The 27,997-nt window shown below is 42.5% G+C and overlaps 1 protein-coding gene across 1 annotated transcript; it reads right to left on the bottom strand.

Annotated features, from left to right (window-relative positions):
* Positions 1–743: 743 nt before the first annotated feature.
* Positions 744–27,997, bottom strand: UTP6 (UTP6 small subunit processome component). The gene is made up of 19 exons (XM_053297008.1): positions 27,808–27,997; positions 25,917–26,001; positions 24,180–24,221; positions 24,000–24,092; positions 22,466–22,513; positions 20,392–20,455; positions 18,286–18,404; positions 16,358–16,435; positions 15,264–15,345; positions 13,900–13,981; positions 12,364–12,545; positions 10,946–11,025; positions 9,706–9,783; positions 9,398–9,577; positions 7,550–7,630; positions 2,505–2,614; positions 2,334–2,400; positions 1,557–1,629; positions 744–1,025 (listed from the first exon to the last, which is right to left on the bottom strand). Exons 1-19 carry the CDS (start codon positions 27,897–27,899, stop codon positions 868–870), a joined length of 1,794 nt encoding a protein of 597 aa, XP_053152983.1. The 5' UTR covers positions 27,900–27,997; the 3' UTR covers positions 744–867.

Below are 27,997 nucleotides of genomic sequence, written 5' to 3'. Positions count from 1 at the left end.
TATGTCAAATCTGCCTTTTGGCCAAAGTAGTGGAGTGGATGTCGGTAGCAGATGTTGGCAGAGCTGCTTCAGGCACTTCTAGATGAAGAGCATTATTTGCTGGTCAGAGTAATGACTAAAACGGCTTTGGTCAATGGACAATCCTGCTGATTCTGCTTAAGCTCTCACTGACTTTAAATACTGTCAGCCATAATGCCCTCCTGGCCTGGCTGTGTTGTCAGGAGTATTGTGCTGCTTTGGAATGGTTCTGCTCCTAGTTGAGAGGAAGGCCCCAGAAGGCAATGTGGGACCGTTACTGCTGTTCCCAAGTTTTCCTGGATGACCTACTCAGCGAGGTGCCATCACATTTCACACTGTGGTGTTAAAGATTTATATTGTAAGCCACTCTGGGGTTAGTTTAAGTAGGGTATATAATTTTAAAATAAACATCTGGGAAGACTGGAGGTGACACTTAAGTGCTGATATAGTCACATGCATCAGCACTCCTATTTGTTTAATGTAATGGGTCCAAAACACTACTACTAACCCCAACACCACCAGCTCAGAGAAAGGGGACCTGCTTTACATGCAGTCATTGCAGACAACACTGAATTCAGTGGTCTGGATCAGTATAAGGTAGTATAAGCCAAACTGATTTTCTCACCCCTGCTCCCATGTCTCAGAGGCCATCTTAGTTTTGTTCAGATCCTGAGTATGCAACATGAACTTGGGTTAGATTTTGATCCAATGGAAAACCAGTAGTGCACATTCTGACCCATAAATATATATTTGCCTTTGGAAGAAGTATACAAAATGTTAAAGAAAAATAAACAAAAAGTTTGTATGGTTTGCAGCATTTGTCTTCTGAGATATGTCCAATAACATTTTTCATAGGTGTCCAGTTTGCAGCAACGTGTACTTTGAAATAAAAGTCTCCACTTGTTCTCCCTCCAAAGCTTTCATAGCTCTCCAATGAATACTGCCACAGTTCTCAGGTTTGCCTTGGGGATGATTCAGCTCCATTCTGATGTAATCTAGCCAAAGATCTTCAAAAGGGGGGGAAAAAACAGACTTGTCATATTTCAACAATGGAAATGCTACAGGAGGAGGGGTCCTTGTGTGCCAAAAACCTAGCAATGCATGGCACCATGTATCTAACTGGGGCATGCAAGGATTCTGAAGCCACAAAAATATTTTTGTAGAATTCCGACACAGACACCAAGGACTAAAACCTAGCATGTCACTTACTGAGAAGATACCCCATCCCTCCATTTCCACACACTGGGCTGTGATCTGGAGGGCTGTAGCCATCACAGCCTCACGTTTGTCCAAGAGCTACTGAAGGGATTGGGAGGTGCAGGGGAATCAGGGAAGTGTCACCTGAAGGGTTGCTAGATGGAAGGCAGCAATTAGCAGTCTTTTTTTAAAAAAAACAAACAAACGTTTTTTAAACACAAAAGCCATAAAACAGTTTTACAAGATTTTGCTACCTCTAGTAAAATCAAAGGAAGAAAAAGGATGGAAGCAAAGGAAGAAAAAGAAAACCATGAACTATACTTTTGAGAAAAGTCTCCTACCGGGGTCTGTGGCACCAAACTCTCTCAAGGCACGCTCATAGTATTCTCGGATGTTTAACATTTTACATGACTCCTTAAAGAAAAGAAAGCAATGGTGGTAAAAATTTAACACTCAACTGGCAAAAATAATTCCAGTTACATTCACTTGTCATGTGGTCCAAATATCATTATTTCTGTAGTAGTGGTGAGACATTCCATGTAGATTAAAAAATTATCTCTATTGCCTGCCACAGAACCAGTTTTATTAATTTAAGAAGGCAGTAGGGGGAGAGGAGAGGCTACAGCAGTCCTGAATAATAAGCCATGAGCAACTCCCCCTTCTTCTGTTTCACTCTTCCATCTATCCCTGACGCATACACCTTGTAGTCCAGAGTTACGCTACCAAGTACGGGGGGGGGAGCACACAGAAATGCACCAGCTAGTCATGCCCTCCCTCCCGCAACTATTTGCACTAGCTTTTGCAGAGCACTGAATGTGCAGACACCTAAAGGCACATTCTCATTCCCACATCAGATATTCACTGAATGTCTTGGGCAGCCTGGCGGAGGGGGGGAGCCCCGGGGGCAAGCTACCAAGTAGTACAGTCCCACTTGCTTTAGCAACTCCATGATAACCCTCCCACATTGCCACCACCTCTGCTATCCCACCACATCCCCAGAGCTCCCCCAAATCTAAACAAACGACTACTTCCCCCGGAAACTTCACTGATGAACATGCCTCCAAAGACATAGTACACAACATCAAACAAACCAGTCCCAAGGAACATTTAACACTCACTTGCTCTTTTTCTATTTGAATCATCATCTTGAAGAACTCAAGTGAAAATGGGCGGCTTTCATGCAAACTAGGACAGAAGAAGGTGTGTGAGCAATGCAAATTTTAAAAATAATTGTGGCAGAAGAGGGGAAGAGATCAATAACTGAGGTTTTTAAAAGGAAGGTTCCTAACCTGGTGAAGACCTTCTTTGCTTTCTTATAGCCACCAGTCCTGTAGGCCCATTCAAGGTACTTTTCTTTCATGGTTATAGAATCAACAGGAAGGGTGGAAAGTAAAGCTCTCTGCAAGTTAAACATAAAGTGTCTTTAATATGTTTAGAAAAAACCTATGAAGCCTTTAGGCATTTGTTTGCAATGGTCCAGGAGAGATCACTGAGCGGAAAGACAGGATCTTCTTTCCTTTCTGAACTGAGAAAGGAATTGAACTGAGCTGAACTGAAAGAAAGGATCCCACTGACCTACTGGTTTTGACCTTAGCAGAATATCTCAACTCAGAAACAAGTCTAAGGACTCCAATAGAGACTTGGAAGTTTGTACTCAGACTGAAGAATTCTCTGATTCAATCTTGTTTAGCACAACACCCTATTTAACAGTACTAACAGATCTGGAAATTCAACTTCATATATGAACTGTAGAAATCACAACATGGTACGATATGGTGTCTGAATTTACACACACATCAGTCAGCTCATATTGGAACCACCACCAATCCACATAGCCTTTCCCTGCTCCTCTGTAATGCCAGATTGGTCCAAAATAAAGCTGAACTCATCCATGATTTATTCATGGATGAAGGGGCTGACCTGGTATATATTACCGAGACTTGGTTGGGGGAGGCTAGTGGTCCAGTTTGGTCCCAGCTTCTCCCTCCAGGATATTCTGTAGAGGAGCAGGTGAGGGGACATGGAAGGCGAAGTGGAGTGGCTGTCGTCTATAAGGATAACATCTCCCCTACCAAGGTCCCTGTTAGGGTGTTGGACCATATTGAATGTGCGTACTTGAGTTTGGGAACCAGGGATAGATTGGGACTTCTGTTGGTATACTGATCGCCTCACTGCCTAGCAGAATTCCATACTGAGCTCACGGACTTGGCCGTGGAACTCACGTTGGAGTCTCCCAGACTTTTGGTGCTGGGGGACTTCAGTGTTCATTTCGGGACCAATCTGTCCGGGGTAGCTCAGGAGTTCATAGCAGCCATGACAATTATGGACCTATCCCAAGTGGTCTCCAGACCGACACATACTGCAGGTCACACGCTTGATTTGGTATTTTACTCTGATCAGGGTGGTGTTCCGTGGGTGAGGACTCCTGTGATATCCCCATTGTCATTGACGGACCACCATCTGGTTAAGGTTGGACTTACAACCACTTCCCACCTCTGGAGGGACGACGGGCCCATTAGAATGGCCCACCCGAAGAGGTTATTGGATCCAGTAAGATTCCAAGAAGCCTTGGAGTGATTCAATGTTGGCTCTGCCAGTGATCCTGTTGATGCCCTGGTTGAGAATTGGAACAACTTGCTCACTAGGGTAGTAGACATAATTGCTCCCAAGCGTTCCCTCCGACCCGCTTCAAATTTGGCCCCTTGGTATACAGAAGACCTACGGGGGCTGAAGCGGCAAGGTAGGCGACTGGAGCGCAGGTGGAGGAAGACTCAACTAGAATCTGACAGATTGCTACATAGAGCACATCTAAAGACCTATGCTCAGGTAATACATGCGGCAAAGATGCGGTTCGTTTCTGCCCATATTGCCTCTGCAAGTTCACGTCCAGCAGAGTTGTTCAGGGTTGTGAGGGGACTAGTATCTGCCCCCCCCACCCAAACCAGAATTTGGAGCCATCAGTTACCCACTGTGTTGTGTTTAAAGAGTTTTTTGCAGATAAAATCTCTCGGATTCGGGGCCAACTTAGATGGAGACTCCACAATTAATTTGATATCTGAGCTGGAGGTGCCAAAAAACTCTTCTTGTGTGATTTGACTGGACTGGTTTCAGTCTGTGACTCCTGAGGATGTGGACAAGCTGCTTGGAGCGGTGAGGCCCACCACTTGTTCTCTTGACCCTTGTCCAACATGGCTTGTTCGATCTCGTAGGGAGGTTGTTGTAGACAGCCTGGTGGAAATAATAAATGCTTCTCTGAAGGAGGGCAGGATGCCTCCTTGACTTAAGGAGGCAATCATTAGACCTCTTCTAAAGAAGCCTGCGTTAGATCCCTTGCAGTTGAGCAATTATAGGCCTGTCTCCAACTTCCCATGGCTGTGCAAAGTAATTGAGAGGGTGGTGGCCTCTCAGCTCCAGGCAGTCTTGGAGGAAACTGATTATCCAGACCCATTTCAAACTAGTTTTCAGGCAGGCTATGGGGTGGACTGCTTGGTCGGCCTGATGGATGATCTCCAATTGGCAACTGACAGAGGAGTGTGACTCTGTTGGTCCTTTTGGATCTCTCAGTGGCTTTCGATACTATCAGCCACAGTATCCTTCTGGAATGTCTGAGGGTGTTGGGGTGGGAGGCACAGTTTTACAGTGATTCCGCTGCTACCTCTCGGAAAGATTCCAGATGGTGTCGATTGGAGATTGTTGCTCTTCAAAATCTGAGCTTAAGTATGGTGTCCTTCAAGGCTCCGTACTTTCTCCAATGCTTTTTAATATCTACATGAAACCGCTGGGAGAGATCATCAGGGGATTTGGAGCGGAGTGTTACTAGTATGCTGATGACAGCCAGATCTACAGGTGAAACTCAGAAAGTTAGAATATCGTGCAAAAGTCCATTAATTTCAGTAATGCAAATTAAAAGGTGAAACTGATATATGAGACAGACGCATTACATGCAAAGCGAGATAAGTCAAGCCTTAATTTGTTATAATTGTGATGATCATGGCGTACAGCTCATGAAAACCCCAAATCCACAATCTCAGAATATTAGAATATTACATGAAACCAAGAAGACAAGGATTGAAGAACAGAACAATATTGGACCTCTGAAAAGTATACAGTGTACTGTGCTTGATTGGCCAGCAAACTCGCCTGACCTGACCCCATAGAGAATCTATGGGGCATTGCCAAGAGAAGGATGAGAGACATGAGACCAAACAATGCAGAATTGCTGAAGGCCGCTAATGAAGCATCCTTGTCTTCCATAATACCTCATCAGTGCCACAGGCTGATAGCATCCATGCCACGCCGCATTGAGGCAGTAATTGCTGCAAAAGGGGCCCAAACCAAGTACTGAATACATATGCATGCTTATACTTTTCAGAGGTCCGATATTGTTCTATTCTTCAATCCTTGTCTTCTTGGTTCCATGTAATATTCTAATTTTCTGGGATTGTGGATTTGGCGTTTTCATGAGCTGTACGCCATGATCATCACAATTATAACAAATTAAGGCTTGACTTATCTCGCTTTGCATGTAATGCGTCTGTCTCATATATCAGTTTCACCTTTTAATTTGCATTACTGAAATTAATGGACTTTTGCACGATATTCTAATTTTCCGAGTTTCACCTGTACTTCTCCATGTCAACTTCTTCAGGAGCTGGCATATCCTCCCTAAATGCCTGCCTGGAAGCAGTAATGGGCTGGATGAGGGAGAATAAACTGAAGCTGAATCCAGATAAGACAGAGGTACTTATTGTGCGGGGTCGGAACTCTAGAGACGATTTTGATCTGCCTGTTCTGGATGGGGTCACACTTCCCCAAAAGGAACAGGTTCGCAGTCTGAGAGTACTTCTCGACTCACACCTCTCCCTGGTTTCTCAGGTTGAGGTGGTGGCCAGGGGTGCTTTCTATCAGCTCTGGCTGATACGCCAGCTGCGCCTGTTTCTCGAGATCAACGACCTCAAAACAGTGGTACATCTGTTGGTAACCTCCAGACTGGATTACTGTAATGCGCTCTACGTGGGGCTGCCTTTGTACGTAGTCCGGAAACTTCAGTTAGTTCAGAACGCGGCAGCCAGGTTGGTCACTGGGTCATCTCAGAGAGACCATGTTACTCCTTTACTGATGGAGTTACACTGGCTGCCAATAGGTTTTCGGACAAAATACGAAGTGCTAGTTATAACTTACAAAGCCCTAAACGGCTTAGGCCCTGGGTATCTAAGAGAACATCTTCTTCAGTACTAGCCCAACCACCCATTGAGGTCATCTGAGGAGGTCCGTCTCCAGTTACCGCCAACTCGTTTGGTGGCTACACAGTGGCTACACAGAGACGGACCTTCTTGGTCGCTGCCCCGAGATTGTGGAATGCTCTCCCTGCTAACGATCCTCCCCATCTCTGGCAATTCTCAAAAAACATCTGAAAACCCATCTTTTCACCCAAGCTTTCTCAGCTTCCTAATATTTTTTGGTTTTACTCTCTGGTTATTTTTAAATTGTTAAATTGTTAAAGTTTTTGTATATGTTTTTAACTGGTTTTATGTTATTGTAAACTGCCCAGAGATGAAAGTTTGGGGCGGAATACAAATTTGATAAATGAATGAATGAATGAATGAATGGATAGTCCTATTACATTCTTGGTTAATGAAGATTATCATATGCACTGTGTGAATTATATTTATGAGACTTGATTCAGCCTACAATGATAGTGTGCATTGTATTTTTAGCAGTTTTATTCTAAATTATTATGTTGTGTGCTACTTGAACATTTTTTACTTTAAAATTGTGCTTATGAATCAAGACATGTATAGAGACTGTGTATGCAACAAAGAGCTTTCCCCACTCTGCTTATCAAGCAACCTTTTCTTCTGCTTCAAATCTCATCTTCAAACCCCACATCTTCAGCAAAGCCTTCCTTCCATGACCATCACATCTGTTTATCTACAAATCCAACACTACTCGAGCCTTCCAATCCCACCACTGCCAACGTTTCTTAGCCCCCAGCCCAATCTGTGCCTGTTTTGTACTCTACAGACTTATTTTGTTTATATCCTGTCTTACCCTCAACAAGCTCAGGGCCATGTATACAATTCTTCTTCCTACTACTTTTATCCTCACATCAATTCTGTAAGGTAGGTTAGACAGAGGTTATAATTGGCCCAAGGTCACCCAATGAACTATGAAGCCTCTGGCTTATTGCTTTTTTATTCTGTAGAGTACACAGTACAGCATTAGATCCAGAATTAATGTTATGTATTAGCAGCTGCTATTCCCATTTGCCTTCAAGTACGTCCTGAACGGTTGAGCCCCATGCCACAGATTTTTTTAAAGGCATGTACAATACCTCATAGAGAGCCTCAGTTTCATCCTTGCTATTTACTCTCTCACTCCATTCCACCCATAAAATCCATAATGGCAAGCTGTCCTGGGGGTACAAATAAAGGGGAGATAAAATGATAGTGGTGAAATATCAGGCAAGAAAATACTGGGAATGAGCCATAACATACATATATACAGACTATTGCCAGCATTTGAGACTATGTGGCAGATATGCAGCAGATTTTTAATAGGGTGGAGGAATAAGAGGTTAGGTAGAATGGCACCTTTTAAAAGTGATGGCTGTCTTATTTTTAGCAGGAGGAGAGTAGCAGTCCCCCCCATCTAAATCTAGCACACTGTTTTTCCAGCGGCTGTTGCTAGTGACTACTTTGAGCTTCTTTTTAGACTGGGAGCCCTTTGCAGACAAGGAATCAGGCTTCCCGCTAAGCTGCATGTGTATCAACTCCCAGGCCCCCACACAGCCGTTTCTGGTGGGTGCACAGTCTCTGATGCACAAATTATTTCTGGAAGCCTGGGGGAATTAGAAGGGGGGGTAATTATTCCTGGTAGGTGGGTGGGTGAATAATGTGTGCACTCTGCCTTGACAGTGCCGCCCAGAAGAAAACTCTTTCCGCTCCCTGCTGATAAAAATGAGAAGGAACACTGCAAGGAACTCCAATTTCTTTTTCTATGTAAATCGCTTTGAGAACTATATAATTGGTTGAAGAGCGGTACATATAATATTATTAATAATAGTATTCTTACACTATTGTTGAATTTATATACCACTTTTCATTAAAATAATCCCAAATTGGTTTACAATGTAATTAGTACACAATTAACACAATGCACAATTAAAAGTACAATATTAAAGTTAAATATCTATTTTAAAAGTTTTAAAAATATATAAAACAAAACAGTAACACACAAGACACAGAGCAGCAGCAAAGAAAACAGTTCTCTCATATAAAAACCTGGGTAAAGAGCCACATTTTTACTTGTTGTCTAAAATCTGTAATGGAGACTGAGGAGCAGATGCCACCAAGGAGACCATTCTAAAGCCTGGGAGCAATGACCAAGAAGGCCCTGTCCTGCATGCTCGACAGCCGGGACTCCCTCATCATTGGCACACAGAGCAAAGCCCCCTTCAATGATCTTGTCAGGCAGGCAGAAACACTCCACTGAGCTTCTGTTGTATTGGAAAGAAAAAGGTATGGAGTCCCTTATTATTTTATTATTTATGCTCCATTATTATTTTAATGTTTATTATTTATTAGATTTCTATGCTGCCCTTCTAAAAATGGCTCAGGGCAGTTTACACAGAGAAATAACAAACAAATAAGATGGATCCCTGTCCCCAAAGGGCTCACAATCTAAAAAGAAACAAAAGATAGACACTAGCTTTTAAGAGTCACTGGAAGTACTGTGCTGGGGGTGGATAGGGGCAGTTACTCTCCCCCTGCTCAATAAAGAGAAGCACCATGTTAAAAGGTGCCTTTTTGCCAAGTTAGCAGGGGTTAACATAACACAAAAGCGCTTCTGAAGGCAGAAATAAGGGCATTTTGAAGACACCTTTAGGACTCTAAGCAGGAAACAGGGTTGCTATCATAACTGTGTAGACTGCTCTTCTGGCTCTTCCGGGCAAGAAGCAGAGGATGCTAAATGGCAATAACACTGACAAGTGTCACCACAATCATGTGCCATTCCCTGGATGACAACTGCTAGTCATCCCCGGTGGGTGGCAAATTATACATACACACATATATACATAATGCCATAATTTATTTTAGCAAACACAGGCAACCTCCCACACAGAGGCTCAAAAATGTTCCTTCCTATACACAAACTGTAACAACATAGGGTAGTGTCTTACCTTAGCTTTAACTACTTGAAAGGCTTCTTGGAAACAAGAGGCCACACAATCACTGCTCAGCTCAATGAGCAACTGCAGTCTCATTTTCCACATTTCTACCATCTGGCTAAAATGTTTGGTGGCTGCTGCTGCAACTTCTTTGGCCTTCTGTTGGAGGTCAAGCTCTTGCAGGAGCTGAAGCTGAAGCGACGCAATTCAAAGAGAAAAATTTAAGCATTTGTTTAGAAATGTGTTTCCAAGGCTGATATCACATCAATTACACTTTAAAACTGCAGGCCAAGAGTAGGCAGAATAGCATGCATCCTTACCCAGGGTTTATAGAGAGAATCTGGCAACAATTGCAATTCATGAGCTCGACTGAAGACACTTAATAGCCTTTCCAGCCTCTAAAAAATGACAGAGTTAAGAAAAATAACCAAGTTGCTATTATATTAAACCAGACTACATTAAAAAAACAAACCAGAACATTTTAAGGGCTTTCTCTTCAGGAGAGCCCTTAAAATCTATCTGTTTAGCCTGACCTTCCAGGGTTTTTAAATGGTTGTAAACTATTTTAAATTGTTTTAAATGTTTGCCCTGGTTTTCCAGGGTTTTTAACTGTTTGAATGTTTAATTGGTTTAATTCTGTTTTTATAGTTTTGATTTTAATTGTTAACTTGTTTAAATTGTTTTTATTTTGTTGTAAACTGCCCTGAGCCATTTTTGAAAGGGCGGTATATAACCCAACCAACCAACCACATACATACATACACACAATACAGTATCTCGGCAGATAGGGAGCTAACTTCTGTATATCAAAGGAGCTTTAGGGACACTGTTCCTGCAACCGTACCACAAACTGTAGACTCCCACTTCTGTAATTTTCAGTACACCCATCAGATTTGTATATGATTCCAGATTTCCTATCCACCCCACCCCCATTAAACAGCTCCTTTTTCTAGATTTCAAGGTTTTGGATCTAACCGTGAAAGACAGAAGGCAGTGTCTGCTGAAAGGCTCTGGACACTTCACAGAAGATGCAAATGCTACTTTTTTTCCTGCATCATCCAGATAACATCAATTTCACACTAAGATAGTTCCAAAATGTCTGTTATTGTGTTATTTAATCAACACCCCTAACCATCATCTTCAACTATGAACCTGATGTCATATGGAGAGTTTTATCCACTTGGTTCTGGAGGGGGGAAATGGCCATTTTGCAAGCTAAGCTAGAGGCATCAGGAGCCAACCTGACAAATCTCTCAAAACAATGTTTTGTTTTGTTAACAGCTGTAGCATTAACAAGTGACTGGAATGGTAATGAACAGACCAAGGATATGCATTAGTGAAGTCACAAGAACAGACTTTGATGCAGCAAAATGATTTGATACCAATACTTGCAACACAGACATCAGTGAAAACAGGCCTAGTCATAACGTCCTGGCATTTAAGGGAGAAAAAACTTTTAGGACTTTTACAAGCTACATTTCTGCCTCCGAACTGGAGTTCCTTATGAAAGAAGTCAGTAATGGAAGAAAACAAATATTCCTCTAAAGGTAATGAATTTACCTTCCCCCTTAACTCTTCACTGTTGGTCTTCCGGTTAAATCTTTCCAAGCAAAAAGCAACATAATGTTTCCACATGTCCTCTGGAGGATTAAAGACATAAATAATAAAGCAGTTATTCCCAGGAGGGGGTGGGGGTGGACTGAACACAGCAACCACCTGTCTTCCAGAGTCAGGAAATGAAGAACTGAACTGAAGCATCGAACTACTACTCTGTTTATCAAATCAACAATTTAAAAAACATATACTGCTAATTAACAACAAGCCTCTTCTCTCTCTCAAACAAAGTACTGCCAGCCTCCAAGACCCAACTCTGACGTTCTCTCAGTCTTCTTTTATCCCAGCTGACCCACAATAAATGCAAGGTTTCGTTAAAGAAATCAGCTTTTGAGCATGAGTCAGCTGTGTGAAACTCATGCAGCTTAACAATTCTGCCCTCCTCACACTCTTCCTGAAACAGAGAGAGAGCCTGCACCTGCAGGAAATGGAAGGTACTTCCTCTTTGGAAAGGACTTCTAAAGAACAGGAAGAGGAACAGTGCAGTTCTGTGCTGATCACACCAACTGGTTTAGCTAATCACATTGTGCAGGTTGCACCGAGGTCCTTCAGGTGGCAATGTTTAGAGTCATAGGGCAAATGCTTTGCACCAAAGGAAGACGCAATGCAGCCCCCTGTATCAGCCACCAATATCTGCCAACCTTCTGACATAGTTTCTGCAAGCAGCAACAGCTGATCTGCTTCAGACTGCAGATGGAGGCCCACATAGGAGAACGCTCTCATCCACACACACCCTACTCCTACACATTAAAAAATGACAGATCAGGGAGAAGGCCAGGTTAGAACCTCTCCCCTTGAAAATTTGTTCTATACATGCAAAATATGAAATCATGCCTGCAGTAGCACAATTCAGAGGCTTCGCTTTACCACTTCATCCACCATTTGTGAGAACAAGGCCTAAGTGTCCAAATGAACCTTCAGCTCCCTTAAGAACAACCAGCTGAATTGAACTATATAGTGTCAAGTAGTATGCTTTCATGAAATAAAATGCAGCTGTTACAGCAGGGAATCTAGATAATAATCACAAGTGGATGAGACAGGCTAGACCAGGGATTCTCAACATTGCGTCCCCAGATGTTATTGGACTTCAACTCCCACAATCCCTAACCAAAGGCCACTGGGGTTGGGGATTATGGGAGTTGAAGACCAATAACATCTGGGGACCCAACGTTGAGAATCTCTGGGCTAGACAAATGCTAGTAGGAAAAACTGTCACCTCTATTGCCATCAAGCCCACAGTTTCATGAAGAATTCAGGAATCTTGAACACGTATATGCTCAAAACTAAGTTATAAATAATTTGAGAGCAGGGCAAGAGCAGGGGGAGAAGAAATTAAAGTTAAATATCTGGGCAACATTTCTAACCTGTGGGGACGGACGTCACTGCCTTCTCAAATACATTGCAACACTGTCCTTCTTTGTGGGCCACCTCCAGTGCCTTTGACTGTTTAGGCATATGTTCTGATGATGGCAGAGATTCTATTTCCAGCTCCCGCCGTGCCATATAATCCCACATAAGAGGATCGTTAGCATATTCTGTCTGCAAGCTAACAGAAACACTGTGTCATGCTATTATCTGTGTCTTTGCCTCTTGCTAGAAGACTCTGGAGCAACCAAGAGCTGCTGTGTTCTTTAATGAGCAAGCAAGCCTAAGCAACATCATTTGGCTGATTCTGACATACTGCTGACACTACCCAGAAGCAGCAAGGAAGTACTTCAGGAACTATATCAAACACACCAAAGTCTGCTAGATGGTGTGTCTGTGAGAAGGCGATCGGAAGTATACGTCTTATAATTCTAAAGAGAATGCTTAAATAATTGTGTTGCATTCACAATGCAACAGGCATTTTAAACATACTTGCCCTAAGGGTTAACAATTGCATTTTAAATTTTTATTAGATTTTACAATAACTTTTACATTCAATTACATTCATTTCCTAACTCTACATGTAAATAAATGATGACTTCCAGCTCACCTATCTGCACGGTTCACAATAACTATATAGTCCACTGCTACAATAATTCAAAATATTCAAACTGCATTCAATACTGCTTAATGTTTACCCACCCCAACCTGCTGCTATTACTATATTTCAAACCCTACTGAGTCCATATTGGGAAAATAATTCTTTAAATTAAGAATTAACACTTGAATGCCACATACCTCCACAGACCCCACTGGCTTAGGACAACCACAGTGGGTTTTTTCAAATGAAAAAACCATACCTGGTACAGGAAACAGGCTTTCAAATATTCCTGAGTTTTAAAGGCCACCTGCCCTGCAGCAGTAGGGAAGGCTGCCCTTTGGGGCAAACAATATGCACAGCTCTCTCTATACTGAAGTAGCTCTGGACATTTTATTTTATATATCTATATAAAAATTACACACACACACACACACAAATCAATTAGACCAGAATCAATTAGGCCATTGCATAATAATGCTAAAAATGCAACTCTTGGAATCATATTAAAGCAAGATTCTAGATATTTAAAATAGTGGCTGACATCCTGACGAAGGAGGTGATGATGCAGCATGAAGCAGGGCATTCGTGTGGAGGGAGGAGTAATTTTTTGCTGATCATCTCTGCTTCCAGAAGTGCTCCACACTTTCCAAAAATATGTCCCTGAGCACTGCATGATTCTCAGGGACATATTTTTGGAAAGCACATAAGATAAAAACTGCTCTTCACCGCACCCCACCCCAATATACACATGCTGCAGAAGTATGGAAGCCTCCAGCTGTGTTAGAAGCAGCCTCCTGCTTCAGTAGTCAGGATGTCAGCCAGTCTGTTAGGAGAAAATTTGAGGCAGACTAATGCCTACTAAGATGGAGTCTGAAGTAGTCATGGAAATCTCACGCTTCATGCCATTCTCCCAACCCACCCAAACCAAACTTACGTTTCCAGAATTTCTTTTTGAAGCTCTTGTGTAAAATCAAAAAGTTTTGCGACTGAGAGCAGCAAGAGAAGAAACTCTGTACCTGGAACAGAGCAAAAAATAGTAGATTTATTTATTTATTTTTACATTTATAGCAATAGCACTTACATTTATATACCGCTCTATAGCCAGAGCTCTCTAAGCGGTTTACAATGATTTTTAGCATATTGCCCCCAACATTCTGGGTACTCATTTTACCGACCTCGGAAGGATGGAAGGCTGAGTCAACCTTGAGCCCCTGGTCAGGATAGAACTTGTAACCTTCTGGTTACAGGGCAGCAGTTTTACCACTGCGCCACCAGGGGCTCTTATATCCCGCTTTTCCTCCAAGGAGCCCAGAGTGGTATACTACATACTTGAGTTTCTCTTTCACCCTGTGAAGTAGGTTAGGCTAAGAGAGAAGAGACTGGCCCAGAGTCATCCAGCTAGTTTCATGGCTGAATGGGGATTTGAACTCGGGTTTCCCGGTCCTAATCCAGCACTCTAACCACTACACCACACTGGCTCTCTTGAGGATCACAAGCACCTCTCTGACAAAGTTTATTCAGTGAGATATGCCTACTCAAAACCAATCAGCAAAACCATAAAAACACTTCCAATTTTTCTTCAAGAAGGTCTATTAAATATGGAGTGCTAATTTGGCCCAGTGTCTTGGACAGTATGCACTTGCCTACACCACTCCTGACCTTTCAGTACATGAAGGTTTTACAGGTCGAGTATCGCTTATCCGGACTGCTTGGGACCAGATAAGTTCCGGATTTTGGACTTTTCCGGATTTTGGAATCATCCATAAATACATACAGTGAGACGGAACTCTCGCAAGAGCACGCGAAAGTTCCAGCAGCAAAAAGCAATGGCGGCGGGGAGGAGGTGGGTGAGCGGAGGGGGCGGGAGGCGCGGCGGTGGGCGAGTAGAGGAGGCAGGAGGCCCCGGTATCAGCAGGATGGCCCGGCCCTGAGGGAGGTGGTTTGACCGCATTTTTAAAGTAAGCTGAGGTGGGGTGTGTGTTTTTTTTATGGCATGGTGTCCAGATTTTAGATGTCTGGATAAAGGGTACTCGACCTGTAATGGATCAGACAATTGATGCACCTAACCCAGTACCCATGACTCAGAGCGGTCAGATTTAGATGCTTCAGGAAGCTTAGCACAGAATGCAAAATGTTACCATATTTCAGCTATTGCAAAAAAATGAACAAAACGGCATCATTTTCAAGGTCCCCACGCCCCAACAGAAGGTTGAACAATTGATCCTACTTTCTAGGAAAAGCAATGCAGATTTCTTTTCTTTTTTTAAATTAAGGCTTGGACAAAAAGAAGTAGGTTACCTTTGATTTTTTTGATGGCATCTCTGTAGATTATTTGAGCCAATCCACCATTAAGTATGTCCTCTGAATAATTGAACACGTCCTAAAATGGCAGACAAAGTTCTCTAAAAATTAAAGTATTTCCTGGATCTTTCAGTTAAGAGAAAACATTGTTGAAAAGCTTCCCCCCACCCATACTGCACCACAACCGGAAAAAGCTCCAATGCACATGTGAGGCTCTGTATGAAGAAGGGCAGTCGCCTCATCTCCAACGCCTGTGGAACAGTCCCCCAGACTGAAGACAACAATATAGCCCAAGGATGCACAACTCCAGCCTTCCTGCAGATGTTGGACTACAACTCCCATATCATCTACAATCCTTGTCTTCTTGGTTCCATGTAATATTCTAATATTCTGAGATTGTGGATTTGGGGTTTTCATGAGCTGTACGCCATGATCATCACAATTATAACAAATTAAGGCTTGACTTATCTCGCTTTGCATGTAATGCGTCTGTCTCATATATCAGTTTCACCTTTTAATTTGCATTACTGAAATTAATGGACTTTTGCACGATATTCTAATTTCCCGAGTTTCACCTGTATATTCAAACAGCTATGTAAGCCACTAGAGCCCTCTCAGAGAGCATCCATAAATTTATCATGCCCTTGACTTAGTGCTGATTCATGTAGAAATCACACTATCATGTAGGAGAACACTGTGCCAGCAATACTCATGCAAACTGCCCCAAGGAGATTGTGTTCATAGGAACATAGGAAGCAGCCATATACTGAGTCAGATCCTTGGTCTATTTAGCTCAGTATTGTCTTCACAGACTAGCAGCAGCTTCTCCAAGGTTGCAGGCAGGAATCTCTCTCATCCCTATCTTGGAGAAGCCAGGGAGGGAACTTGGAACCTAAATGCTCTTTCCAGAGCAGCTCTATCCCCTGAACAGCTTCATGCCCTTTCTACACTTTAAGGACAAGCACAGAATCAGTGACAGAGGGCTTAGACAGGTGCATTTGCTTTAGAACTAATATACAGAAACCAAATGTGAGAATTATGTCTTCCACACACACATATATGCTCATTTTAAAAGAATCCTAGTATCTTACCATGTCCATCTTTGCTTGCTCAAATTCTTTCTTCTCCTTCCTTTGCTTTTCAGCATGCATCAGCTCCATTCTAAAATACTACAGAAACAAACAAAAGCAAGTGTGGAAATTGTGGAAATGGTGAGGACAGACTATCTAACAATCATGTAGAACACAGCTTCAAACTTTGGTTTCAAGCTTGGTTAAGAAGGACCCCTGGTTAACCTCAACCGTGGTTATCATTGGTGCCACTATAACAAATCACAATCAGAGACAGTGATACAGGAATGTAGCCCACTCCTGATACTTAATCATGATGGAGAGTCTCACTATTGCATCTGTACAAGCCCAAGTATTTTGGTCATTGTGAACCCTGTCATTTATACTTTTAGGCTTCTTGCCCCTGTTCTTGAAATGGTTAAAACTTTTATGGTAAGGCATTTAACTAGATAAACATCATGACTGTGAACTGTCCAGTAAAAACAGGGGCAGGACCCAGATTAAGTTAGTAATAATAATTATTTTTTAATTATTATTACATTTATATCCCGCTCTTCCTCCAAGGAGCCCAGAGCGGTGTACTACATATTTGAGTTTCTCTTTCACAACAACCCTGTGAAGTAGGTTAGGCTGAGAGAGAAGTGACTGGCCCAGAGTCACCCAGCTAGTTTCATGGCTGAATGGGGATTTGAATGACCCAACACCACTGAAATAAATGAGACGTGACTAATTTAAGTCCCATTAATTTCAATTGTACTTAGTCTTAACTAACTTAGTCTGGATCCTGCTCATGGTTATTTCACACCAGTGATTAAAGGCAGTATAAACTAAACTGGTAAATATGGAGTTCAACCTTTGCAGTTCCCCTGACTCCAAATGCACCTCTGCGTTTACTTAAATCAGCTTTCACTGCTGTTATATCATTTTAAGCCAGGCCTTGACCAATTTTCTTTGGCTCTAGCAGCCTGACCAAAAATTTAGGAGCCAGACAGTGGAATCACGTTTTGAGACACGATTCAGAACACATCCCCTGCCCCTTTAAAATGGAGAACAGATGGATACCTGCTCCTCCACTGCTCACTGCCACTTCCTGAATTGGCAGCGCTCCTCTCAGCTATCTTCACATGCCAGTGGCGCTCTCCCCCAGCTGCCCCCATACAATGCCAGCACGCACATTGGTGTGGTCAGCACATGCATGGAGTCCATGTGCATGCTGGAGTTGCACGGGGTCAATTGGGGGAGAGCATCGCCAGCATATGAAGATAGCTGAGAGGCGTGCTGCCAATTCAGGAAGTAGCAGTGAGCGGCAGCGGAGCAGGTATGCACCTGCTCTCCTCCATCTTAAAGGGGCAGGGGATGTGTTCCGAAATGCAATTCATGCACATCCCTACAGTGGAAACGTGACAGAATTACTAGATTTAGTGATGGGCATTGTGGAAGAGCAGGGTACATGGGCTTCTCTTTATCCCCTTTTCAAGTAACAGACTTAGAACAGAAACAGGGCTATGGGGGACAAATAAAATCTATATTTAATAACTATCACTGGTGCCACAGTTAAATTTCTAGGTTCCCTGGTGCCTGAGATTTGCCAAGTCCTGTTTTAAGTTAAGCCATTTTCAGGAGGCAAAGAAGTGAAGCATGCAGTGCACAAATCCCACTGCAGATCTCGTTTTCTCACCCACAGTAAAGACAATTACATTTATCACAGCAGTAAAGCTTGGACTGAAAACCCATCATATTTAATTATAGGTCTGAGGATGAAACAATGGCCTTGCACTTTAACCTTGAATTTTACAAATTTAAGCACAAAAATATAATTGGCCCCTGAGCATGGAAAAACCCAGTGATATTATGTGATTCAGTTGAACAAGCAAATTGCCTATGAAAAAGTAGACTTCTGCTAAAATAAACCAGCGGGGGGAGGGGGGTGCTGCAGAACCATGCACTACCTCTTGGTAAAGTTTGGGACACTCTGGGTGGAAACGCAATGCACGGAGGAACAGCTGCCGAGCATTTTCAGATGACAAGCGGTCCTCCATTTCCCATTTTGCAGCCATAATCCACAAAGCTACAACATAAAGACATGTGGTGTTATATAAGATGGCTGCCACAAATCAGTAAATCATCAAGCAGTTATTCCAAACAACAATATCTATGCTTTGTTTTACTAGATCAATACTGCTATCTTATTTTGAGCAAATTCACACATTATTTATTATTATTAGATAAGATAGACTGCCTTTCAGGTAACCTGCCAAGGCATCATACAACAATAAATAAAGCATAAACGAAACAGACACAAAACAGCAACACACCACCATCAAAGTTCAGTTAAACAGAACAAAACAAGATGACATTGTATGAGGAAGCTCATGGGCAAATAAGAACATCTTTGCCCGACATCAGAATTACATCGCAGACTGAGTCAGGTGAGCTTCCCTGGGAAGGAAATTCCACAGCTGAGGTGACACAAACAAGCAAAAAGGCCCTTCTCTCTAGTCACCACCCAAATCCCCAATGGAAGGGGAACCCAGAGGATGGCCTCAGATTTGGCATTCAATGTCCAGACAGGCTCATATGGCAGCATATGGTCATCAATGTGTCTTTGTCCTTGGCACTTTTACGCTTTATAGGATAAGCACTCACACATTGAACTGTGCCCAGAAAAACTGGCACAAACTTGGTCCCAAGTAAGAACCAAGTTGCAACATTTTGTGCTAACAAAGGTTTCGGTACATGCAGCAGATGGAAATCTCTGGTTCCCACAGTCGGTCACCTACATCTCTTTTGCAACATGGCATTCACATGTTTGAAAATAATGCAGTAACTACACCTTAAGTGGCACAGCAGGGAAATGCTTGACTAACAAGCAGAAGGTTGCCAATTCGAAACCCTGCTGCTACTATATCAGGCAGCAGCGATATAGAAAGATGCTGAAAGGCATCATCTCATACTGTGCGGGAGGAGGCAATGGTAACCCCCTCCTGTATTCTACCAAAGACTACCACAAGGTTCTGTGGGCTCCAGGAGCTGAAGTTGACTTGACGGCACATTTTACATCCAGAGCAGTGTTCTCTCTTAATTTGTTCAATCTATGTGCTGAATGAGTTTTGTTCTGTGCAGCAGTATCAAAGCAGTGTGCGCGCGCACATGCATTTGAAGAATCTGAGCGGGATCTAAAATTATATGAGTGGACATCCAGAAATGCGCCAGCACGCGCACAGGGAACATTGCAGTGGAGCCACACTTGTCCAAGGCACGTCTTTCACATTTTTTCAGACAAGTTACAGATAGAGAGCAAGCTGGGTCTGACAGCTGTCAGACGCAACATGACACACAGCCCTGATATTTACTATAATTTTTTTCTTAGAATTTTTATTGGTATACATTCTTTACAGTTCATCTATTTTTAATTTGACAATATTTTATACTATTTAGCATGTCATAGATATCAATTGTCTATTTTGTACCTATTTCTTACAGTCCCCTGATGAAGAGCTACTGACTTGAACTGTGCTGGGACTGCTAGTTCCCCCTGCCCCACATTCAACTGCCTCCTGCACTCTGACAATTTCCTCTTTTCTTTTCTTTTTAATAGTCATTCATAGATTACTACTGCAAATATTTCATAGTAGTACAAAATTCACCCACTTGAAAGCTGGATGAAAAAGCTTGACTTGCTGATGAAACCACTTTCAAGGTATAAGGGGAGAGAGTGGAAAGTGCTATCAATGTCCTCAGGACAGTCTTTCATCAAAATGTTGCTTTCAGCAGGACTGCCATGTTCTTTTAAGCACAGCGGGTTGACTCTCAGTGTTAACCGGGGACCCCTCTTTGCTGCAAACTGGGAAACAACTCTCATATACTAAGACACTAACATATGAGACTAACCTGCAACATCCATTTAAATGAACCAGGTCAGGAAAACTAAATGTACGAGGCTTGTAGGGATGCTGCCTCTGATACAGACCAATTTGCCCTCCCCCTGAACGATTAGCATGTTTTAGACACATTCTAATCATTTTGGTTACAAGCAGAGGAGTTAATTACTATACCTGGTTTATTTGGATGAAGGGCTAACATGGAAGAAAACACCTTGCTCAACTGTACTTTCCTGTTCTGTAAGGAAACAGAAAATGTCACTCATGCTTACATGTAGGTAGCTTTTCAACTTGAAACAGATTCAGCTTCATTACAGAGCATGGTTATAGCACTGTTTTTCCATATGACAGCTAACAGTGAAAGACACATACAGACATCCAATGCAAGCAATTTATTTTTAGTATCTGCCTTCCCCATTAAAAAAAGGGGGGGGGTTGGATAGTGGAGCAATAAAACTCAAATAGCACCAAGACTGCAAAGTTAAAACAAGTTAACTCAAAAACAAGTTAAAGCAAACACAGGAAACTGCTATCTACTGAGAAAGACCATGGGTTCCTCTAGCTCAGTATTGTCTACTAGGGATGTGCCTGGAACCGTTCTGGAGGCGGCGGGGGTGCTCCCTTAAGGGGAGGGTGCACTTACCCCTCCCACCGCATTTTCCCCACCAGCGGTCTGTTGCATCAATGCCCCTTGGGGCAACAGCGTTCCTCCCTGCTGCCCCATTGTCGTCCTCGGCCAGAAGTACCGGGTGTGCGTGTGCCCGTTGCATGTGTACCCGTCTACCGTGCACGAACACACGACAGGTGCATGCGCACCTGGTACTTCCAGCCACAGACGACAACGGGGTGGCAGAGAGGAATGCTGCCGCCCCGAGGGGCTTTGATGCAACGGAGCGCTGGTGGGGGAAATGTGGCGGGAGGGTAAGTGCACCCTCCCCCACCCTTAAAGGAGCACCCCCGCTGCCAAATTTAGAAAAGCTCAGGTGGCCAAAACATTTCGGAGGCCTCTATAATGGCCTCCAAAATGTTTCGGGCTCAAGCCTATTGTCTACACTAACTTGGCAGCAGCTCTCCCCGGCTTTAGGCAGGAGCCTCTCCCAGCCCTACCTGGTGATACTAGGGATTGAACCTGGCACCTTCTGCACACAAAGCAGATATTCTACCACTGAGCTACAGCCCCATCCCTCTGTATGACTACAGCACCACCACCCGCCAAAAAAAAGGGGGGGGGAGAGCCTGTGGTCAATGCTAAAAGCCCAACTCACTGTTTCTTCTGGTAGTTATAGGAGGACATAATGGCCAAATTCATACAGGGTTTTTGTTTGTTTGTTTACACAAAGGGCACCAAGACTTCAAATTTCCAAAACGCAAGAAAGCCCTGGAAGTACTTTTCAAAATGAATAACCTGTAGTCTTTCTTACCAGGGTGATAGTAGTAAAAAGAAGCAGTTTCCCCAAACCACCTAGCTACAGAAGTCCAAAAATTAAAATCACGCTGTGGTAATCATTTAAAAAATGATCATGCAATTTAGTCGACAGCTAACAGCTTTGTTTCCTCTCTCCCTTACCCATGACTTCAGAGGCCAACTGTTTTGGCCATTGCAAACTCCATTATATACAAGAAGTTACATGAAGAACTAGTCTGGCTACTTTCCTTTCACTATAATCTTAACTGGTAATTATCATCCTCATAAGTTAGCCCATTTCTGGCTCAAGTGTTCATGTGCCCACCTTCTTGAAATGGGGTGGATGACATCATCACAAACCACTGATGAGGTGTCCCTACAACTGTACCAAATTTGGTTTGAATCAGGCAGTTCACAAGCTAGCCTACTTGCGCCTCAAATGTTCACATATCCACCATCTTGAATCAGGGTGGATGACATCATCACAAACTGCACTGATGAGGTGTCCCTATATGTCCCTGCAATTGTACCAAATTTGGTTCAAATTGGTCCAGGCGTTGAGAAGCTGAAAGAGGGGGGGACACACAGAGAGAGAAAGCTGGGTGATCTCAAAATCTTAATTTCCTTATGAAAAGTAGGCTAATAATCAAAGCTAAGTGAAAGAGATCAATTCACAGTCTACCAATACCAGCAGATAAAAATAAAAAACAAGTCAGGTCATTTCAAAAGAACTATTCTAAATTACCACCAAATGTTCAGTGGCTCCTTTGAAAAAAGTTTCAGTGGATTATCAGCTCACTGCAACATACAGCTTGAATGGAGAACATGATGCCCAATACTCACCCATTTCTTGCAGAATGCTACATGAGATAACCACAGCTGAACATCATCCTATTGAGATAAAGCAAAGAGAAATGGGAACACCTGAGAACACACATCATTTGCTGTATCCTCCAACACAGTGATTCCTTTCCATAAACACCAATAGCATAACTACTAGGAGCAAGATGTGGGCAACAGAACTAGCTGAGAGAGGAACCTGGGACATAAGGAGGATCCCTTTATAAAACAGCCACCAATGGCCCAATCCTCCAAAAGCAAGAAGAGCAAGCATTCTATTTTGGAAACTTGAAAAGAAATACATTTAGAAATACATATTTTATTATTGCAGAGCATGCAACAGGTCATTTCTGCAACTCCCTTTTGTATTCAGTTTATTCACTGGAATTTACAGGCCATCCTATCTTGATGGTATGAGTCTGATATCCTAGTGTCTTAGCATATGTGGGCTGATGTCCCTCCCTGGTTAACACTGTGGGTCAACCCATGGCACTTAAGAGTAGGATAGTTCTGTTGAAAATATTCTGTTTTCCGTGGATCAAAACCCACAGAACACCTTCCTGATCTGAGCAAAAGACCAAATCCAGCGTGTGATCAGCAACATGTGTAGGTCCTAGGACTAATTGGAATAGGCTCATAGTTGTTGGGGCCATAAGATTTCTGAACCTTCACCATTTGTCTGTTGTCATTTAGTTAGCATTACAATGTGCAAACGTTTACAATCTTTACTTTTTCATTCTCATGCCAAACATGCAGGAAGGACACATTTATTCACAACTGACAGGTAAAGAAACGGAGAGCTGAGAGACGAGAATCCAGTTCTCTCAATTCCAAACACAGAATACTATTAGACAGACCATGAATTCTATTCATTATACCTCTCCCCTCCACCCTCTGAAAATGAAATGCTTCAATGTGTGTACACATTGTGTGTATGTACACACACACTTTGGCAAAAGATCCCCAGTTACAGGGTGCACACATTAATTCATGGAAAAAATTAAGACAATCCATACAAAAGCCCCTGCATTCCTGAGGCCTCTCCCCCTGGTGGCACAATAAAAGGATCTGGCATACTGCAGAAGCTTCTCAAACATCCTCTCAATGCATGCGGAATGCCTGCTAGATGAGAACCAGTTCCGCACACACTGCAAAGCATTGAAGAAGGTGCACTTCTAACCTGGTGAGCATGCTGCATGAATGCAGAACATGTTATTTTGCGCAGGGGGCCCAGGGGGTCAGAAAGTTCTAAATTTGCAATTCTGAAAAAGGCAGACTCCCCAATCATACTTCTGAGCAGCTAATATAGACCTCAATGCTGAGTTAGCCAAAAACGGCCTTAAGACATCCCGTACGATTGTTTTATTAATGAAACAGGGAAATACACTTTTCAGAAACTGACAGGGAAAGACTGACTGTATAAACTAGATGCAATTACACATAGATTAGGATGCTTCGATTTATGTTATTTTATGTCATCCTGCTACACAAGAAGTTAGACAAAAATACTGGGATCAATGGAATAAAATAGACTTACTTTCCATTTTGTTGTGGCACGTTTGAAGATGCCATGTATTCTCTGCACAATGGAGTATTCAATCTCATCTTTCTTAAATGAGTAGCCAGTGCGCTAAGGTCAACAAAAAAAAATACAATTACCAACTTTTAGTCCTTGAAAATTCTCCTCCTTCAAATTATCAGTTACTTATCAACTTACCGCTCTTCTTTTCTTAATTAATTCCAATAGATTGATTTCATACTAGAAAAGAAAAGTATTTAGAAATGTTGGTCAAGACTGAGAACACAGCATAGCAAAGCAATACAAGCACAACAGCAATTAAGACAACCTGCCGTAAATCACAGTATTTATTTAATAACTGCAACTTCTACTGAGGTGTGAAACTGAATTTATTATGCCACATTTCTCATGATGCCACAGAAACATGTGGGCCCATCCTGCCAGTACCTTGCCTCTATAAGCGTCAGCAGTGTTCCCTCTAAGGTGTGCGCATGTGCACTCGCTCATAGATTTTAGATCCCACTCAAGTTGACTCAGAAGGTCCCACTCTGAATGCATGTGTGCACACACTGCCTTGATACTGCTGCCCAGAACAAAATTCATTCTGCACACAGATGAAAAAAATTAGAGAGAACACCGAGTGTCAGGACTGGATTATTTTCTCCACCTTCCTCTCCTCCTTTCTTTCTTCCTCAAAAGGGAGAAGTCCTGCACAGGACTCCAATCACCAGAAGCCTGTGAATTTTCCCAGCAGTGTGCAGATTCCCAGGGTGCAGTTCCGCAAGGAACTCTATGCCACCCAGCCACCCCCACTCACGCCAGTGCTAGGTGGCAAATTAAAGGTCCCCCACCACCAAGACACTATCCGGGGCACTTGCCCTACGTTCTACTGCCTCCTTGTGTTGGGGGCAAGGAACTCCAATTTCACCCAAGTGCAGAGGCCTAATATCTGGCTAGCAGGCGACCTTGAACTACTGTGAGGCATTTCATCAAAAATATTCTTCAAATGAGCACTTTGAACACAATGCAGTTCAGCCATGCCTGCTTGCTAACTGGCATCATCCTATAATTCCAAATACATGGGCTGTTTAGTACCAAATATTTTGTCTTAAAGCAGACCCTCTACATTCCTAGAACTGCCCTGAAAATAATGGAAAAATATGCTGCAGCAAAATTATGCACAGCTGGAAATATCCACAGATCATAACAATTAGACTTAACTACCTATAAAGGAGTCGCCTTAAGTGGCACAGCGGGAAAATGCTTGACTAACAAGCAGAAGCTGCTACTATAGCATGCTTGACTATGCTTGACTAACAAGCAGAAGCTGCTACCAGCGTGGTGTAGTGGTTAGAGTGCTGGACTAGGACCAGGGAGACCCGAGTTCAAATCCCCATTCAGCCATGAAACTAGCTGGGTGACTCTTGGCCAGTCACTTCTCTCTCAGCCTAACCTACTTCACAGGGTTGTTGTGAAAGAGAAACTCAAGTATGTAGTACACCGCTCTGGGCTCCTTGGAGGAAGAGCGGGATATAAATGTAACAATAATAATACTAATAATAATAATACTATATCGGGGAGCAGCAATATAGGAAGATACTGAAAGGCATCATCTCATACTGCACGGGAGGAGGCAATGGTAAACCCCTCCTGTATTCTACCAAAGAAAACCACAGGGCTCTGGGGGCGCCAGGAGTCGAAATCAACTTGACAGCACACTTTACCTTATCTATAAAGGAAGGATGCAATGGAGCCAGAAGCAGAACTTAGAATTCTTGCCATACCAAGCTGCAGCAGCCATTAAGCAGTACTTACTTGCATTACATTATTTAAACTAACAACTTAAGAAAAACAAGAGATAAAGCAATCCATGCAAGAGATAACACAAATACTTAACTGTGATAAATCTGATTAACATACAGAAAATAAATCTACCTGAATATAACTGATAAAATCTTCTTTATGAAGTGCTCTCCGTTGTATTTTATATTCAAGGGCTGAGGTCTTCTTAATAACTGCCCTGCAGAAATATAAAAACACAACATCTTTTCATGGTTCCTGATCCACACAATGCACTGGCACTATATCATTTTGTCACATATAACATTGTATGTTTTAAAAATTGAATTAAGTAAAATGTGACCCTGGATGTCATTAAGTTTTGACATATACCCAATCACATCAATATAAAGAAAAGCAAGTATTTCTAAAATCTAGTAATTGTGTACAAATTTTAAAAACCAAAATTTTGGCCAGTGTTCTAAAATATTTAGACATCTCTCCTCCTGTGAGCTCAGTTTTTAAATGCAATCACTTTCCCAGTGCTATAAACAATGTTTAGAGATTCAGATTTCTATAAGATAGAAATTCTGACAGGAGAATAAAAAACACCAATTATATCATGTAAGTTTTAATCTGCATACTTTATCCACCCACAGAGTTTAATTCTGCTTTCAGAATTTGTAAGTTTTAGATGCAAAATGGGAAGGGGAATTCAAATAAAAAGAAGGATATAGGGCCAGAAGATGTTTTTGACCCTACATTGGTCATGAGAAAAATCAGTCAAGTGTATATTTTCACGCTAAATCCCACTTCCCAATCAAATCCTCATCAATAGTGTGGCTTCCTAGCTTTTATCAAAACGCTGTCCACATATTTGCAAACATTTCTCCATAATAAAGAAATCTAGACACCATTCCCCCTCCCCATTAAATCTGATTCTCAGGATTTTGCTGTACTTAAACTGGCCGTTGTAACTGGCTTTAAGTATTTGTACATTTTTATTTTGAATTATTCCATCAGATTATTTTTAGGATCAACTGAAATTTATCTTGCTTTTAAACTCAGTCATAAGCATCACTCTACTAGGTTGTGCAGATTGTATACACACAATCTTCTACAACAATACTTGAGCAAGCAGTGCCTGCAACACAATCCACCGATTTTAATAAAATATATAGAATTTAAATTAAATACAGGCTGCATCATTATATGGTTCTCCTAATGCAAATTCCCAGGGAAGGCCATTCTGCAAGATTTTGCAGTTCTAGTTTAGGATTAGCTCTTCATCAAGCAGGACATGAATCAAGTCAATCTTTTGCAAAAGTTTAACTTGAACACCCCTTACTTAATTCAGGGGCATTACTTCAAACCAAGTCGGATACAAGCTATGCAAAATCAATTTTTAAGAATTTATTGTTCAATTTTTATACCACCTTTCATAAGACATCCCAAGGCAGTTTACAAAAGTTAACATACAATTACATTTCAGAAAAATCACATTTAAAATCTTAAAATCAGTTTAACAACAGAAACCATTAAAAACAAACAAACCCAAAATTTAAAAACATAAACAGAAGCAGGAAAGCTGAGAGACCTGGCAGCCCGCAAGGAGTAAATGTCTGCACAAATAAAAAGGCCTGTGTGTGTGCGCGCGCGTGTGTTTAAGCAGCCACAGATGTCAAAGAGCGAAATTCACTGGGAGAGAACAGCAGAGCCGGCTGGGGGGCAACAACAGAGAAGACCCTGTCCCGCGGGGCGGGCACGACAGTGTAGCCTCTCTCAACCTCGGCACGCGGAGCAAAGGTCGTGTCGGATAATCATCCTATTCATACGAGAATCACAGCCGAGGCGCACAAAAACAATGTATGGGACGAGAGGACAACCCAACGTCACGACTCGCCCAACCTCTTCAGTCCTTCTTTTTCACCGTCTTGTATTTTCGGACAAAAAACACGAGAGCGTACAATCTGGCTTCCAATCAGCATTAATGAATGAGAAACAGGGCAATGTATCGAATCAGGGAATACAGAACACAGTTGCTCACTTGATCTCCTTGCGAGTGAAGAGCCCGACTCGCTCCAGCTGCTCTAATTCGGGGATGCGATCCTCAATGCGCTGCTCAATTCTCTCCGCCATGACCGGGAAAAACGCTCCGTGGAGCTCTTTGCTGGGCAACGCAGGCACGCGGGCGGAAGCCTCACCTCTCCTTCCGGGGGTCTGGGAGCTGCCCCCCC

Source organism: Hemicordylus capensis, chromosome 2 (genome assembly GCF_027244095.1).
Source record: "Hemicordylus capensis ecotype Gifberg chromosome 2, rHemCap1.1.pri, whole genome shotgun sequence".
Taxonomy (NCBI): domain Eukaryota; kingdom Metazoa; phylum Chordata; class Lepidosauria; order Squamata; family Cordylidae; genus Hemicordylus; species Hemicordylus capensis.
The sequence above is the reverse complement of the archived record's forward strand: the minus strand, read 5'-3'. Positions and strand labels throughout refer to the sequence as shown.